The following is a 13200-nucleotide window of genomic DNA, read 5'->3' on the forward strand; positions in this document are numbered from 1 at the left end:
CCAACATTTTTTCCAGTTTGCAGAATCCAGGCTCACAATTTAGATTTAGCTTGCAGTAGACTATGAACCATCTAGCTATGCAAGTGAAAGGCATTATTTACTATTTAGCACATTACATCCAACCACAACAATGAATGGCATATTGATTTATGTAGTGCTACAAACATACACAGCACTTTACAAACACAAGGCCCAATCTTGGTGCTACTAAAGTCCGATTTTTACTGTTGACTTCTTTGGGATTAGGATTTAGCCCATATAGACACATTCTCTGCCCCAACTAACTTGTTATCTGAAACAAAGAGGACACTGGACTACCTATCTGGGGATAGCCTAGGGGATTATTGAGAAGTAGGAGGGATTATATTTGAAGAAATGAAGGCTAAAGGGTTGGAAGGACAAAAGTATTTGCAAAGTATGACCCAGCCTACTCCAGGTGCAGAGGGAAGCATATCAAAAGGCACAATGTCAAGAATGCGGAAAGGAGCAAGCAGAGGCATGATAGCCCCTTGTTGATCATGACAAGGAACCTGAATATGAAGTGACCTGAGACAGGATGTCAGTGGAAGGACCCGCTGATGAGTAATGTTTGTAGAGCAGGGAAGGTAACTTCAGCTCTGGTATTTTTTAAGATATCTGAGCTATGAAGCAGCGTGGCCAGACAGGTTATGGTAGTTAAAGTGAAATGACCAAGTCAGGGCAGACGAGCCAAAACAATGACTGCGAAACACTTAAGATCAGTGACTGAGGCCATGTTACTAGAATTAAAACAAGAAAAATGTGAGGTCAGAATACCGCATTTTAATAGAGTTCTTGCACTGAAGCAGAGTTTAAAGTACAAAATGTCTTTACAAGAGGCACTTACATATGAAATTGCCCCTTCAAGCTAAGCTTTGTTTACTATCGAGCATTTGAAATATAATTGTAAATGCAGTTTCAAACAGACCCAGACTTGTATAATACATGCTAATCACTACAGAATAATGTGGCCTGTGATCTTTATTTGTAATACAAGTAATCATACCAGCAAAGTTCTCTGATCTCTGATATTTAAATGAATTTGTTTTTAACCATGCATAAATACAGCAGTCTATTAGGAAAATATGAGCTAAGTAAGTATGGTGTATTTATATTTCCCCCCCTACAGATTACAAATATTGGTTACTATTTAAAAGCTGGCAATTGAATGATGGCAAAGGTCACTTTAGAGAAAATCCGTATTTCAGTGGGTCCTCCTCTTCAACAACAAAGGTTGCTGTTCCAGTATAAAAGGCTTCTCCTGAGACTTCTACTACAACAGCGTTATAGTCACCACACTTTGCTTCCTGAGAAGAGAAAAGGTTTAGATTTTAAACTGAATTGGCATTTAAGGGGTTCTTCCCTGTTTACAAAAGAGTATTACTACATAGTACAGTAGCTCCTCACTTAACGTCATCCCGGTTAACGTTGTTTTGTTGCTGATCAATTAGAGAACATACTTGTTTAAAGTTGTGCAACGCTCCCTTATAATGTTGTTTGGCAGCTGCATGCTTTGTCCACTGCTTGCAGGAAGAGCAGCCCGTTGGAGCTAGCTGGTGGGGGCTTGGAATCAGAGTGCACCAGCAGCCCCTGCAACAGCTCCCCTAAGTTCCCTGTGCACAGCCACCCAGCAGGCTAGCAATTGCCAGGCAGTTCAGCTGTCCATCCCCACACTGCCGTATGCTGCTCCTGCCTTCTGCCTTGGAGCTGCTCCAGGGAGCCTCCTGCTTGCTGTGTGGGGGAGAGGAGGGGAAGAAGGGTGCTAATGTTAGGGTGCCCCCCTCCCCCCGCTCCTGAACCCCATTTCCATAGAACAGGGGGGAAGGGGAGGATGGGACACGACAGGGCTCAGGACAAGGGAGCTTGCTGGCAGCAGCTGCTGTCTCAACTTGCTGATCTACTTAAAAAGGCAGTGTACTTAGAGTGGGGTCCACGTACTTAAAAGGGGCAACGCACAGTGTGCGTGTCTCTCTCTGCCATGCTGTGTCTCCTCCCTCCATTCGTGCTGCCTTGTAGAGTGTGAGGCTACATTAACAGGAATGGGTTGAGCCTTGAGGGCTCAGCTGATTGCTAGTTCATCATTTAGCAGTAAGGCATTCCCTGGGAAATATCCCACCCTCTTCCTCCACCACCTCAACCAAGCTTCACAAACATCATTGCTGTGTACAGTATTAAATTGTTTGTTTAAAACTTATACTGTGTGTGTGTGTGTGTGTGTGTATGTGTGTATATATATATATATATATATATATATATATATACACACATACATACATACACACACATACATACATACATACATACATACATACATACACACACACATACATACACACACACACACACACACACACACATACACACACACACGTGTCTTTTGGCAAAAAAAATGTCACCAAAAGACTTAAGAATTGATGTAAATAATGGGGATGGGGAAATTGGATTCGCTAAACATCGTTTTGCTTAAAGTCGCATTTTTCAGGAACATAACTACAATGTTAAGCAAGGAGTTACTGTAGGTAGCGAAGTACAATAAAATTGTGTCACCAATGGCATTGCTTCTGTGGGTGTCCCTCAGCTCTGACCAACTGCAGTTACAGTCACAGGGCTTTTGTTTACTTAGAGTCACTCGCAGATATAACCCACCTACACTGGGTCAGAGGTCAGCAGAGCTACATCAGTCAGGAGTGTGTTTTTTCACACCTCTGACTGACTAGCTATGTCAATCTCTCTTTTAAGCATAGGCCAGGCCTTACCGAGCCACACCATGATAATGGCTTCTATTTGGCACAGGCCAACCTAGCTTGGACTGAGCCATGAGCTACCAGGCAAGAAGGGTATAGCTGCTGTATAAAATACTTGAACTAGTAGCCTATGATGACTTCTGCTGGGAGCTCCAGGAAGTCAAGGCAAGTGAAGGAAAGGCTCCACTATTGCCGCAGGAACAGAAATCACAGTTTAAGGCTGTGTCTGCACCAGAGACCTTACAGCTGCGTCGCTGTAAGATCTCTTGTGTAACTGCTCTATGACGATGGAGAGAGCGCTCCGTTGACATAATTAAACCATCCCAAATGAGTGGCAGTAGGAGAAGCTCTCCTGCCAACATGTATATATGGAGATATACCTATCTCATAGAACTGGAAGGGACCCTGAAAGGTCATCGAGTCCAGCCCCCTGCCTTCACTAGCAAGACAAGTATCAATTTTGCCCCAGATCCCTAAGTGGCCCCCTCAAGCATTGAACTCACAACCCTGAGTCTAGCAGGCCAATGCGCAAACCACTGAGCTATCCCTCCCCCTGTGCACAGCACCACTTATGCTGGCAAAACTTATGTCGCTCAGGCATGTTTTTTTTAAGCCCCTTGAACAACATAAGTTTTACCGACATAGGTGGCAGTGTAGACATGGCCTAAGACCGTGGGGTTTGCTTATTGCAGTGGTCCCCAATGCAGTGCACGCGGGCGCCATGGCGCCTGCCGGGGCATTTATGTGCGCCCTCCTAGTGCCCAGCAGGGGAGAGAAGCCATGACCCCCGCACCTGCCAGGGACAGAGAACTCCGGGGCTGCAGGCTGCAGGTGTTCTCTGTCCCTGGCAGGCGCAGGGCTGCAGCTTCTCTGGGGCTACAGGCTGCGGGCACCGGTGTTCTTGGCTTAAGCCGGAGAGAAACTGCGCCCCCGCGCCTGCCAGGGACAGAGAACTCCGGGGCTGCAGGCTTCATTCCATCTTAAAATAAGAATAATAAATATATTTGGACCAGCAGTTCAACAATGTTTAACTTTTTTAAAATAAATAAGATGAACACTGTTTATGATATTTATTTTGTAAAAACTTCTTAATTTTTCTTACAGGTAGATAAAAAAGAGCAAATTCACATGCTAAGGTGAAAGAGTAAGTGCTGAATAATTTAATTAATACCTTTTACATGTAAAATTACCTTTTTTATCTTATGGATTCATATATTATGTATATTAAATATGATTTTTTTGTATTATTTAATGTACAAATACAAAATAAGCCTTGAAAAATTGTTGGCGTCGGCCACACTCTTCTGGAAACATGAATGTGCTACTGGCCACAAAAAGGTTGGGGACCACTGGCTCATTGCTTTTGTTAATCAATAGTTCTGCACTTTAAATGGAGCGGCAGTTACCTTTGGCAGGTCTGCCCCAGACATATGGCTCCTTCCTTTTCCTAGCCCAAGAGCTGTTGGGAAAATGTTTCTGATATTCACGAGCTTTCCCATCCCAAGTTCATCCCATTTGCCTTCTTCCAACGTATGCAGCCTCTTACGTCTCTCCTGAATTGTCACTCAACTGAACCCAATCTTCTTTGTAAATCAGTCCCACCAGCCCACATTGCTGGTGCTCTTCACTCAACTCCTTCCAATCTGGAAATCTTTCAGCTGTAACTATATTCAAGCCCTACAAATATTGCCCTGCTCTGATGAGAAGCCTTTGTATATACTGCGCAAAACTGCACGTCTCTTTTTTCCCCCTGATTTTCACTTCAAGCTCATCTCTGATCTGGTGTTGGCTGTGACCCCCAAGTCTCTTTCAGCAGTACCACTTCTTTGGTTTGTCACACTTCATGTCTGTTTTGGATTATTTCCCACCCCCCATCTGTATTATTTTCTGCCAATGTTCCTAATTATTTTAGGTCTCTGAATTATTCATCCATCCTCAGCTCCTTCCAATTTTCTATCATCCGTGAATTTAATCACCATACTGTTTATTCCTTTCTGTACAGCCTATGATCACAATGGAAAGATTACTGCGTCAGGTGAATCTTCATCCCCATTTACCCAGAACACAGTGCTCTCCTACACAAAATTTGTCAAGACTTGCAATCTCTGCTCAAAACAGGCCCAGGATTGATCCGATAGGGATGCAACAGATCAAGTGACTACAGTGCCAGAACTGTTTGTAGATAGTTGCACTACACCTGGTTTAAGCCTGTGCTGTTAGTTCCTCACTGGCATGAGCACAAAATTCACAAAAAACACCTTAAAAATACACAGAAAAGAAGAGGTTTGCTGCTTGCCTTCACGGCTTTTCCAGTGAACAAGGAACCAGTTGTGCTGCTTCTAAAGGTTCTGGTCTGGTTCAGCTGGATGAGACCCTTATGGTATTGTAAGGCAATGCGCGCAGTTACTCCTGAGCCTGTAGGACTTCTGTCGATCTAATTTAAAAAAATAAAACGTTTATTAGCTTATTTTTCATCTTTTACTATAAAAGGAGACACTCCCTCCCAATACTACAGTCCTGTCATAGGTTTATTCCCCACTTTGAACTTTAGCGTTCACAAGATGGGGACCTACATGGACTCCTCTAAACTAAAATCCTAGTTTAGATCTGGTAAAGCTGCCACCAACCAAAAATATAGAGTTTTGGTACACTTTCCATTCCTCCCAAACCTTCCCTGGGAACACAGATCCAAGCTCCTTGAATCTTAACACAAAGGGAAATAATCCATTCCCCCCCTCCCCTGAAAATCCAAACAAGGGAAGAAATTAATCAAGTTCTAAAAAGAAAAGATTTTATTAAAAGAAAGTACATATCTCTGTAATACCAGGATGGAAAAAATTACAGGGTCTAACTTATAAAAACTGGAGAGACTTCCCCTCCCTCCTCCTCAGAATAATCAAAGTAACAGCAACAGAAATAAAGATATTTCTCCAGCAAACACAATTGCAAATGCAGAAATTAAATTATAAAACGAATTCGCCTTTCTAATACTCACTATACTGAATAGAAGAAAATACTTCAGGAAACTTTGGAGAACTTGAAGAATATGTCTGGCCTCTCTTAGATCCAAAAAGAGAACGAATTCAAAACAAAGAACACAGACAAAGGCTTCCCTCCACAGAGATTTGAAATTATCTTGTCCCTTGATTGGTCCTCCGGTCAGGTGTTCATCAGGTTACTGAGCTTGTTAACCCTTTACAGGTAAAATAGACATTAACCCTTAACTATCTGTTTATGACACGCCCCCCAAATCGCAGACAGTGGGGGAACCACACTGGCAGTGATTTCCTTTTAGAACTTTAAAATAAACAGATTAATAAAACACATGCACTATTACATATACTACTAAGTATGTAAACGACGAGATTTTTCACTTTTTAAGAACACTTGATTGGGTCACTGGGCCGAGGTGGGTTGCTGGAGGCTGGGACTGTAGGTGGTTTGAGGCTTTCCTTGAGTTGTAGCTGGGGTCTGGGGTAGCCCCCGGTTTGTCAGCTTGTCCCTTGTTATATTCGCTCCCTTTGATAGTAGCTTTTTTCTTTTCTGCTAGGTCCATCCATTCGCCTCCAATTTCCCCTGCCACTGTTACATCTTTGGGCTTTTTATTTAGGATGTACCGTTCTATTTCCTCAGGAACACCATCTAAGAACTGTTCCATTTGCATCAGGTGGGCCAGGTCTTCTAGAGATTGAATCTTTAGTCCTGACATCCAGGCATTCCAATTCTTCCTAATGTAGTAGGCGTGTCTGGGGAATGACATATCTGGTTTCCACTTCAGGGCTCTGAACCGCCGACGGGCATGCTCAGGTGTTAGCCCCATTCTGATTCTGGCCTTTGTTTGAAACAGTTTATAATTGTTCATGTTTTCCTTAGGCATTTCAGCTGCCACTTCTGCTAAGGGTCCACTGAGCCATGGCCTTAGCTCTATCATGTACTGGTCTTCAGGGATGCTGTACCCATGGCAGGTCCTTTTAAAATTTCCCAAGAAGGCCTCAGTGTCATCACCTGCCCTGTAGGTGGGAAATGTCTTGGGGTGGGGAACAGTGCCTGGAGAAGGATTGTTAGGGTTGGCTGGAACATTCTGTTTAGCCTTTTCTAATTCCAGTTCTTTGTCTTTTATCTCTATTTGTCTTCTGTGTTCGGCCTCTTGCTTCTCCATCTCTCTCTTGTGGTCAGCCTCTTGCTTCTTCACCTCTCTTTTGTGGTCAGCCTCTTTGGCTTTTTCTTTTATTTCCATCTCCTGGAGTTTTAATTGCAATTCCTTTTCTTTTAATTGCAGTTCTCTTTGTCTTGTTTCCAGTTTAGATGCTTCCTTGGCACTCATTTTTTCTGCTTTCTGGTGCTGGCCACACCCCTCTGCAGTCAGTGAATTATCTGTGTTGCTTGGTTCAGTTGCTTGGATTACAAGTTCCTAACCTTTCTATTCCCGGCTGAATAAAAAGAAAACAAAACTTTTCATTTGCAAAAGGTGTTTTGCTGATTGTTTGCTGGCTCACAAGAAACTAGAAAAATCTGGTTTTGTAACTTGTTTCTAGCAATTTGCTAAGTACCTTCCAACATAGCCCAGCTGGAAATCTCCTTCTAACAATACCTTGTTAGAAACTGAATACCTCTACCCCCCCCCCCCCCCTTCTCAGGCTGCCTCCCTGTTCTAGAGGGAAAGAATAGCTCTCAATGGCTCTCTGCTTTGGTTCTTAAAAAAAAATCCCACCTCTACCACCATGTCATAGGTTTATTCCCCACTTTGAACTTTAGCGTTCACAAGATGAGGACCTGCATGGACTCCTCTAAACTAAAATCCTAGTTTAGATCTGGTAAAGCTGCCACCAACCAAAAATATAGTGTTTTGGTACACTTTCCATTCCTGCCAAACCTTCCCTGGGAACACAGATCCAAGCTCCTTGAATCTTAACACAAAGGGAAATAATCCATTCCCCCCTCCCCTGAAAATCCAAACAAGGGAAGAAATCAATCAAGTTCTAAAAAGAAAAGATTTTATTAAAAGAAAGTACATATCTCTGTAATACCAGGATGGAAAAAATTACAGGGTCTAACTTATAAAAACTGGAGAGACTTCCCCTCCCTCCTCCTCAGAATAATCAAAGTAACAGCAACAGAAATAAAGATATTTCTCCAGCAAACACAATTGCAAATGCAGAAATTAAATTATAAGACTAATTTGCCTTTCTAATACTCACTATACTGAATAGAAGAAAATACTTCAGGAAACTTTGGAGAACTTGAAGAATATGTCTGGCCTCTCTTAAATCCAAAAAGAGAACGAATTCAAAACAAAGAACACAGACAAAGCCTTCCCTCCACAGAGATTTGAAATTATCTTGTCCCTTGATTGGTCCTCTGGTCAGGTGTTCATCAGGTTACTGAGCTTGTTAACCCTTTACAGGTAAAATAGACTTTAACCCTTAACTATCTGTTTATGACAAGTCCATATCATTACAGACATTTCCTAGCTCTGGGGTTCTGCAAATAGACAGGGTGAGAGAAGAACAAAAGAAACGAAGTGGGTTCTGGCACTTTTAGACTGATTCTGTTTGGCAAAATACTAGGAGTGAGGGATCCTAGTTTGACAATATTCATAATTACTACTCAAGTATTAAAACTTCATGTTACTTTCAGGTCTGTAACACTTGCATATAATCACTAACAGAATCTAGAACTAAATTCTCTCATCAGTGCTTCTCAAAGTCGGCCCGCAGCTTGTTCAGCGCATCCTTCGGCCCGTGCTGCTTCCTGCAGCCCCCATTGGCCTGGAGCAGCGAACGGCAGCCAGTGGGAGCTGTGATCGGGCGAACCTGTGGACGCGGCAAGTAAACAAACCAGCCTGGCCTGCCAGGGGCTTTCCCTGAACAAGCGGCGGCCCGACTTTGAGAAGCACTGCTCTGGATCATTCCCATGTGACAGTTGGGAGAGTCCTTCCTACTAAACTCATGTTTAATCCTTAGTGAAAGCCTCTCTCATGTTTGCAAAAGGATTTACCTGCTTTCATTCTATACTGAAATAGTTTACAGTTAAGGAACAGACGACACTTCAAAGACGATGCCTTTGCAGCATAGCGAGAGAAGCAGCAGCTCAATCTAACTCATTCTTAATAGATACACAGACCAGGCATTACGTATCTTGTATCCCTTAAAGTAGCACGTTTTCATACCTGTGCATCTGCAAACACACAGATGTTGGTTGTTGGTTCATCACAAAATGCATCTTTTCCATCTGTTAATATAGTACCATAGAGGAAAGCAAGTTCTTCGTTGTCAGGGTGATGAAGTTTAAACTAGGAACAACACACAGAATGGATATACAGACATATACAACAATCAAATCTTTTCAACTAAATTGCAGTAAGATTTTTACAAGATGACAAAGCTGGGCACACACAAGTATAACTGTACCAGCCTAACTACTCTTGGGCACATTTACTTCTACCCCACAGGTAACAAACTGATGCTCATTAGTGAGGACAGCAACTTCATCTTGTGTTCACTTAAGACTACAGACATTGTGGAACTGTGGAATTTCCTGTGTGCAACTCAAACCCTCAGCTATTTCTTCAAGACTCGACTCCGCTGATTCCCTAAGCTCTGTTCAAGATGCATTTTTCAGGTCTGATATTTGCTTGACTACAAACCATCAGTGTGCTGTTGTTGCCTGGGGCTGTACAGGGACGTGTGCGGTGAGTGAGAGGTGGGAGACGCATAAACACGACAGACATTTAAGCAGCCTACAGTAGACATTCTGGTGCTAGATACGGGCGCTCCTGAAGTCATTAAGAATACGTAAATACAAAATTCAAAACTAAAAATATGCTAATACACTTTTTAGTAAGATCAATCATGCAGAAGGCAGGATAGTATAGTAGACTGGCAACAGTAACCCCAGTCTCCTCAGCCGTGGCTCTGAATTTGGATTAGGGCTGGATTACACTAGAATGGCTACAGTGGAGCAGCTGTACTATACAGCTGTGCCACTGTACCTGCTAGTGAAGACACTCTATGCCAGCAGGAGACAGCTCCTCCTGTTGGCATAATTACTCCACCTTCCCCAGGAGCAGTAGCTGTGTCGGCAGCTTTTCCGTACCCCCGGGCGACTTAAATTATACTGAAGTAAGCGCAAGTGTGTACAAGCCCTAACTAAACTGTAAAACTACAGAAACAGGGCAAGAATCGTCACACCCACAAACACCTGAGAAAGTCTATTATGATATTTACTCTTTGCTGGAATGCTATACCTGGAATGTAAAACAATGTCATGAAGTGTCTCCTCCGTAAGAAAAACCCTGCATTACTATTGCTTTGTTAGAAGAGTATTTGGGGTATGTTGGCATCCTGCTGTACCTGTCTCTTTACTGCTTCTGTTACTGCACTTGCTGCATCTACAAGATCCTGAGTCTTTGAAGAACAAACATCTAATCCCAACCTCTCAGCACTGAGAAAGGCATAGAAAGCACCACCATATCCAATATCGACCACCACCTTCCCATAGCCAGGAACATCAACTGTCACATCTAAACAGAACAGGAGAGGGAGGGAAAGCAAGCAGAATGTGCATGAGCATATATAGGTAACATTATCTCCCCGCACCTCCCCTCGGCCCCCCAACATGGGAAAACATTCTGTCCTAATTCACACCCCAGTGCAACGGTGCTGATTTTAATGCAACTGTTAGCAGAGTAACAAGGATAATTTTTTGTAGCACTTTGACATCAAAGGATAAAGACAGGTAAGTGCTAAGTTTATAAGAGCCTGATCTAACTTCCATTAAAGTCGATGCAAAAACTCTCCTGTTAAAATCCACGGGTCAGACTGGGTTCTAAATCAGGGAACAATTTGTCCTTGTCCTTGCTGAGCTGAATTTGTCCAACTATACAGACTGTACTTTCCAAACTAGAAGTATTAGATTTTTTTTTTAGACCATTTATCTCATGCTTATTAGTGCAGAACAGTGCAATCAGATTCTATCAATTCAGCAGGATTCTAATAAACACAGTAGGGTAAGTCAACGTAATTACAGTGTCAGATTTACTTTGAAGTGAGATGTAAAGCTAGGTGCTAAAGCAAGAGTGGCTCAGAACTCTACAGGAAAGTCAAGGAACACGATGCTAGAAATCATGTCATGAGTTTCAATCATTAGAAAAATTAAAATACCCAAACCAAAAAAACAAATGACAGTGAGTAGACTAGATTATTAGATGCAGCTATAAAACGGGTACAAGGAGTCTTGGAAAGGAAAAGATGCTGGAGGGCAGAAAGCAGAACAGCTAAAGGAATTAATGCAGTAGCAAAACGAAAAGGCAAAATGCAGGAGACCATCAGACTGAAGAGTGTGGGTGACTCCTAGTGTACTTACAGAAGCTGAATATGGTTATGCAATAGCGAAGACACAAATTTGGGATAGCATATCATCCTAAAATGTCGCAGGGATTGTGAAGTCTCTAATCTATCCGAAGTTCTGCTCTTTTGTTACTTAATAAAGGTTCTCAGAAACATTAGGTAGCCCATCTGCAGAGAGCCCTACAAAGCAGAGTTCTTCATCCTCTCGACCTGGTCACCAATTTCAACATCAGGCAGATCCATAGTTTGGTCTATTCTTCTGTGGAGTCAAAAGTAAGTACAGACTTCATTAAAACACCCCTCTCTCCACCAAAACATTCACCTGCCTGTCCCCTTCCCACCCTTAATGAGTGGAGTGTACAAAGTTAAAAACAAATCATTCCTCCGTTTTCTGGAGTGATCTCAGTAAGTGGCAACGAGTCCTGTGGCACCTTATAGACTAACAGATGTATTGGAGCATGAGCTTTCGTGGGAGAATGCCCACTTCGTCGGATGCATGTGAACTGGGTATTCTCCCACGAAAGCTCATGCTCCAATACGTCTGTTAGTCTATAAGGTGCCACAGGACTCTTTGCTGCTTTTACAGATCCAGACTAACATGGCTACCCCTCTGATACTCAGTAAGTGGTATCTTCTTAACTACCCTCAGTTCAAGAGGCTGCAATCTTAGACAAGCTTCCTCCTTCAAACTATTGATGTTTATACAGTCTTAAACTACCCAATCTGATTCCCACAAATAAGAATGCATTGTGTTTTGCAGAATTGGAGGTTGCCAGCCCAATATGGTCTCAGGGGCAGCAACATGCAGGGCACAAACTACAATCCTTTGTGCAGAAAGCCTGTTGGCTGCCAGAGCTGTGCCACGCCCTTCGACACTGACACCTGCTTCCAAAGTCAAGGGGCCAGCACACATGCTTGAAGCTGGTTGCATCAGAACCAAAGCACCCGTAACACCCCTCCGTAGGTGCTGGAACTGAGGGTGCAGCAGCACCCCCAGCTTGAAATGGTTTCCCTCATATACAGGGTTTACAATTGGGTTCAATGGCTTTCAGCACCCCCACTATACCAATTGTTCCTGCACCCCTCTGCAGTGTGTGGAAAGGAACCAGGTGAGGGCACGTGGGCCCCACATCCCTCACTGACCAAGGTGTGGAGCTACCTCACACATTCACAGCCAGGGCCCGGGGGAGACGCGGGGAAAGCCAGAGCAGGTTTAGTGGTGTTAGTCATACACAGTCAGCACTATCACCCGTGGGGGCCGTACAGTCGGGGGGGGGGCGAGAACAGGGGCACCCTTCCCCACGGCTCCAGGGGACGGGGGTCCCACAGAAGGGGGCTCGGGGATCACACGGCCAAGGGGCGCCCCGCACCATTACTAGGGGCTCACAGACAGGGGGCCAGGCTCTCAGGGTGCCCCACAGGCGGGGGTGGGGGGTCACACAGAGGGGGCGCCCCGCCCCCCGGGCCAGGCGCCACGGGTCTCCCCCCAGCAGCGGCCGGGCCCCCCGGTACCTGCGGCGGCGGCGAAGGCGGGCACGCTGTGGAAGCGGACGCGGCTGCCGCTGCGCCGCCCGTCCCAGGGCACGAAGGCGGTGACGGGCCCGCAGGGGCAGTGGATGGTGACCGCGGTCTCGGGCGGCTCGGCGCCGGCACCAGGCCGGCGTCCAGCGCGAAGCGGCCCAGCGCCAGCACGGCGTGGCCGCACATGGTGCTGTAGCCCTGGCCGTGCAGGAAGAGCGCGCCCAGCCGGGCGGCCGGCAGCTCGCTGGGCACCAGCACCGCCGCGTACATGCCGCGGTGCCCGCGCGGCTCCTGCACCAGCAGCCGCCGCACGTGGTCCAGCTCCGCGCCCATGTGGCGGCGCCGGGCCAGCAGCGTGGGGCCCGCGGGGCCCGGCTCCAGCCCGCCCGGCACGATGCGCAGCGGCTCCCCGCCCGTGTGCATGTCCACCACGCGCACCGCCGGCCGCGCGCCGGGCGGCAGCCAGCCGGGCGCCGCCATCGCAGCGAGGCGGCCACGCCCACCCGGGGGTGGAACCAAGGGAGCCTGTCGGGGCGAGGCTGGCCACGCCCGAATGAGCGGCGTAGCCG

The 13200-nt window shown here is 45.4% G+C and overlaps 1 protein-coding gene across 1 annotated transcript; it reads right to left on the minus strand.

The window, feature by feature from the left end:
* Nucleotides 1-779: 779 nt before the first annotated feature.
* L3HYPDH (trans-L-3-hydroxyproline dehydratase) lies at nt 780-13138 on the minus strand. Its single transcript, XM_039536168.1, is given in 6 exon segments — nt 780-1325; nt 5059-5196; nt 8932-9054; nt 10115-10284; nt 12623-12760; nt 12763-13138. Coding segments are annotated over 6 exon segments (1044 nt in total). The 5' UTR covers nt 13112-13138; the 3' UTR covers nt 780-1199.
* Nucleotides 13139-13200: the final 62 nt, after the last annotated feature.

This window comes from Mauremys reevesii, linkage group 4 (assembly GCF_016161935.1).
Source record: "Mauremys reevesii isolate NIE-2019 linkage group 4, ASM1616193v1, whole genome shotgun sequence".
NCBI classification, from domain to species: Eukaryota; Metazoa; Chordata; order Testudines; family Geoemydidae; genus Mauremys; species Mauremys reevesii.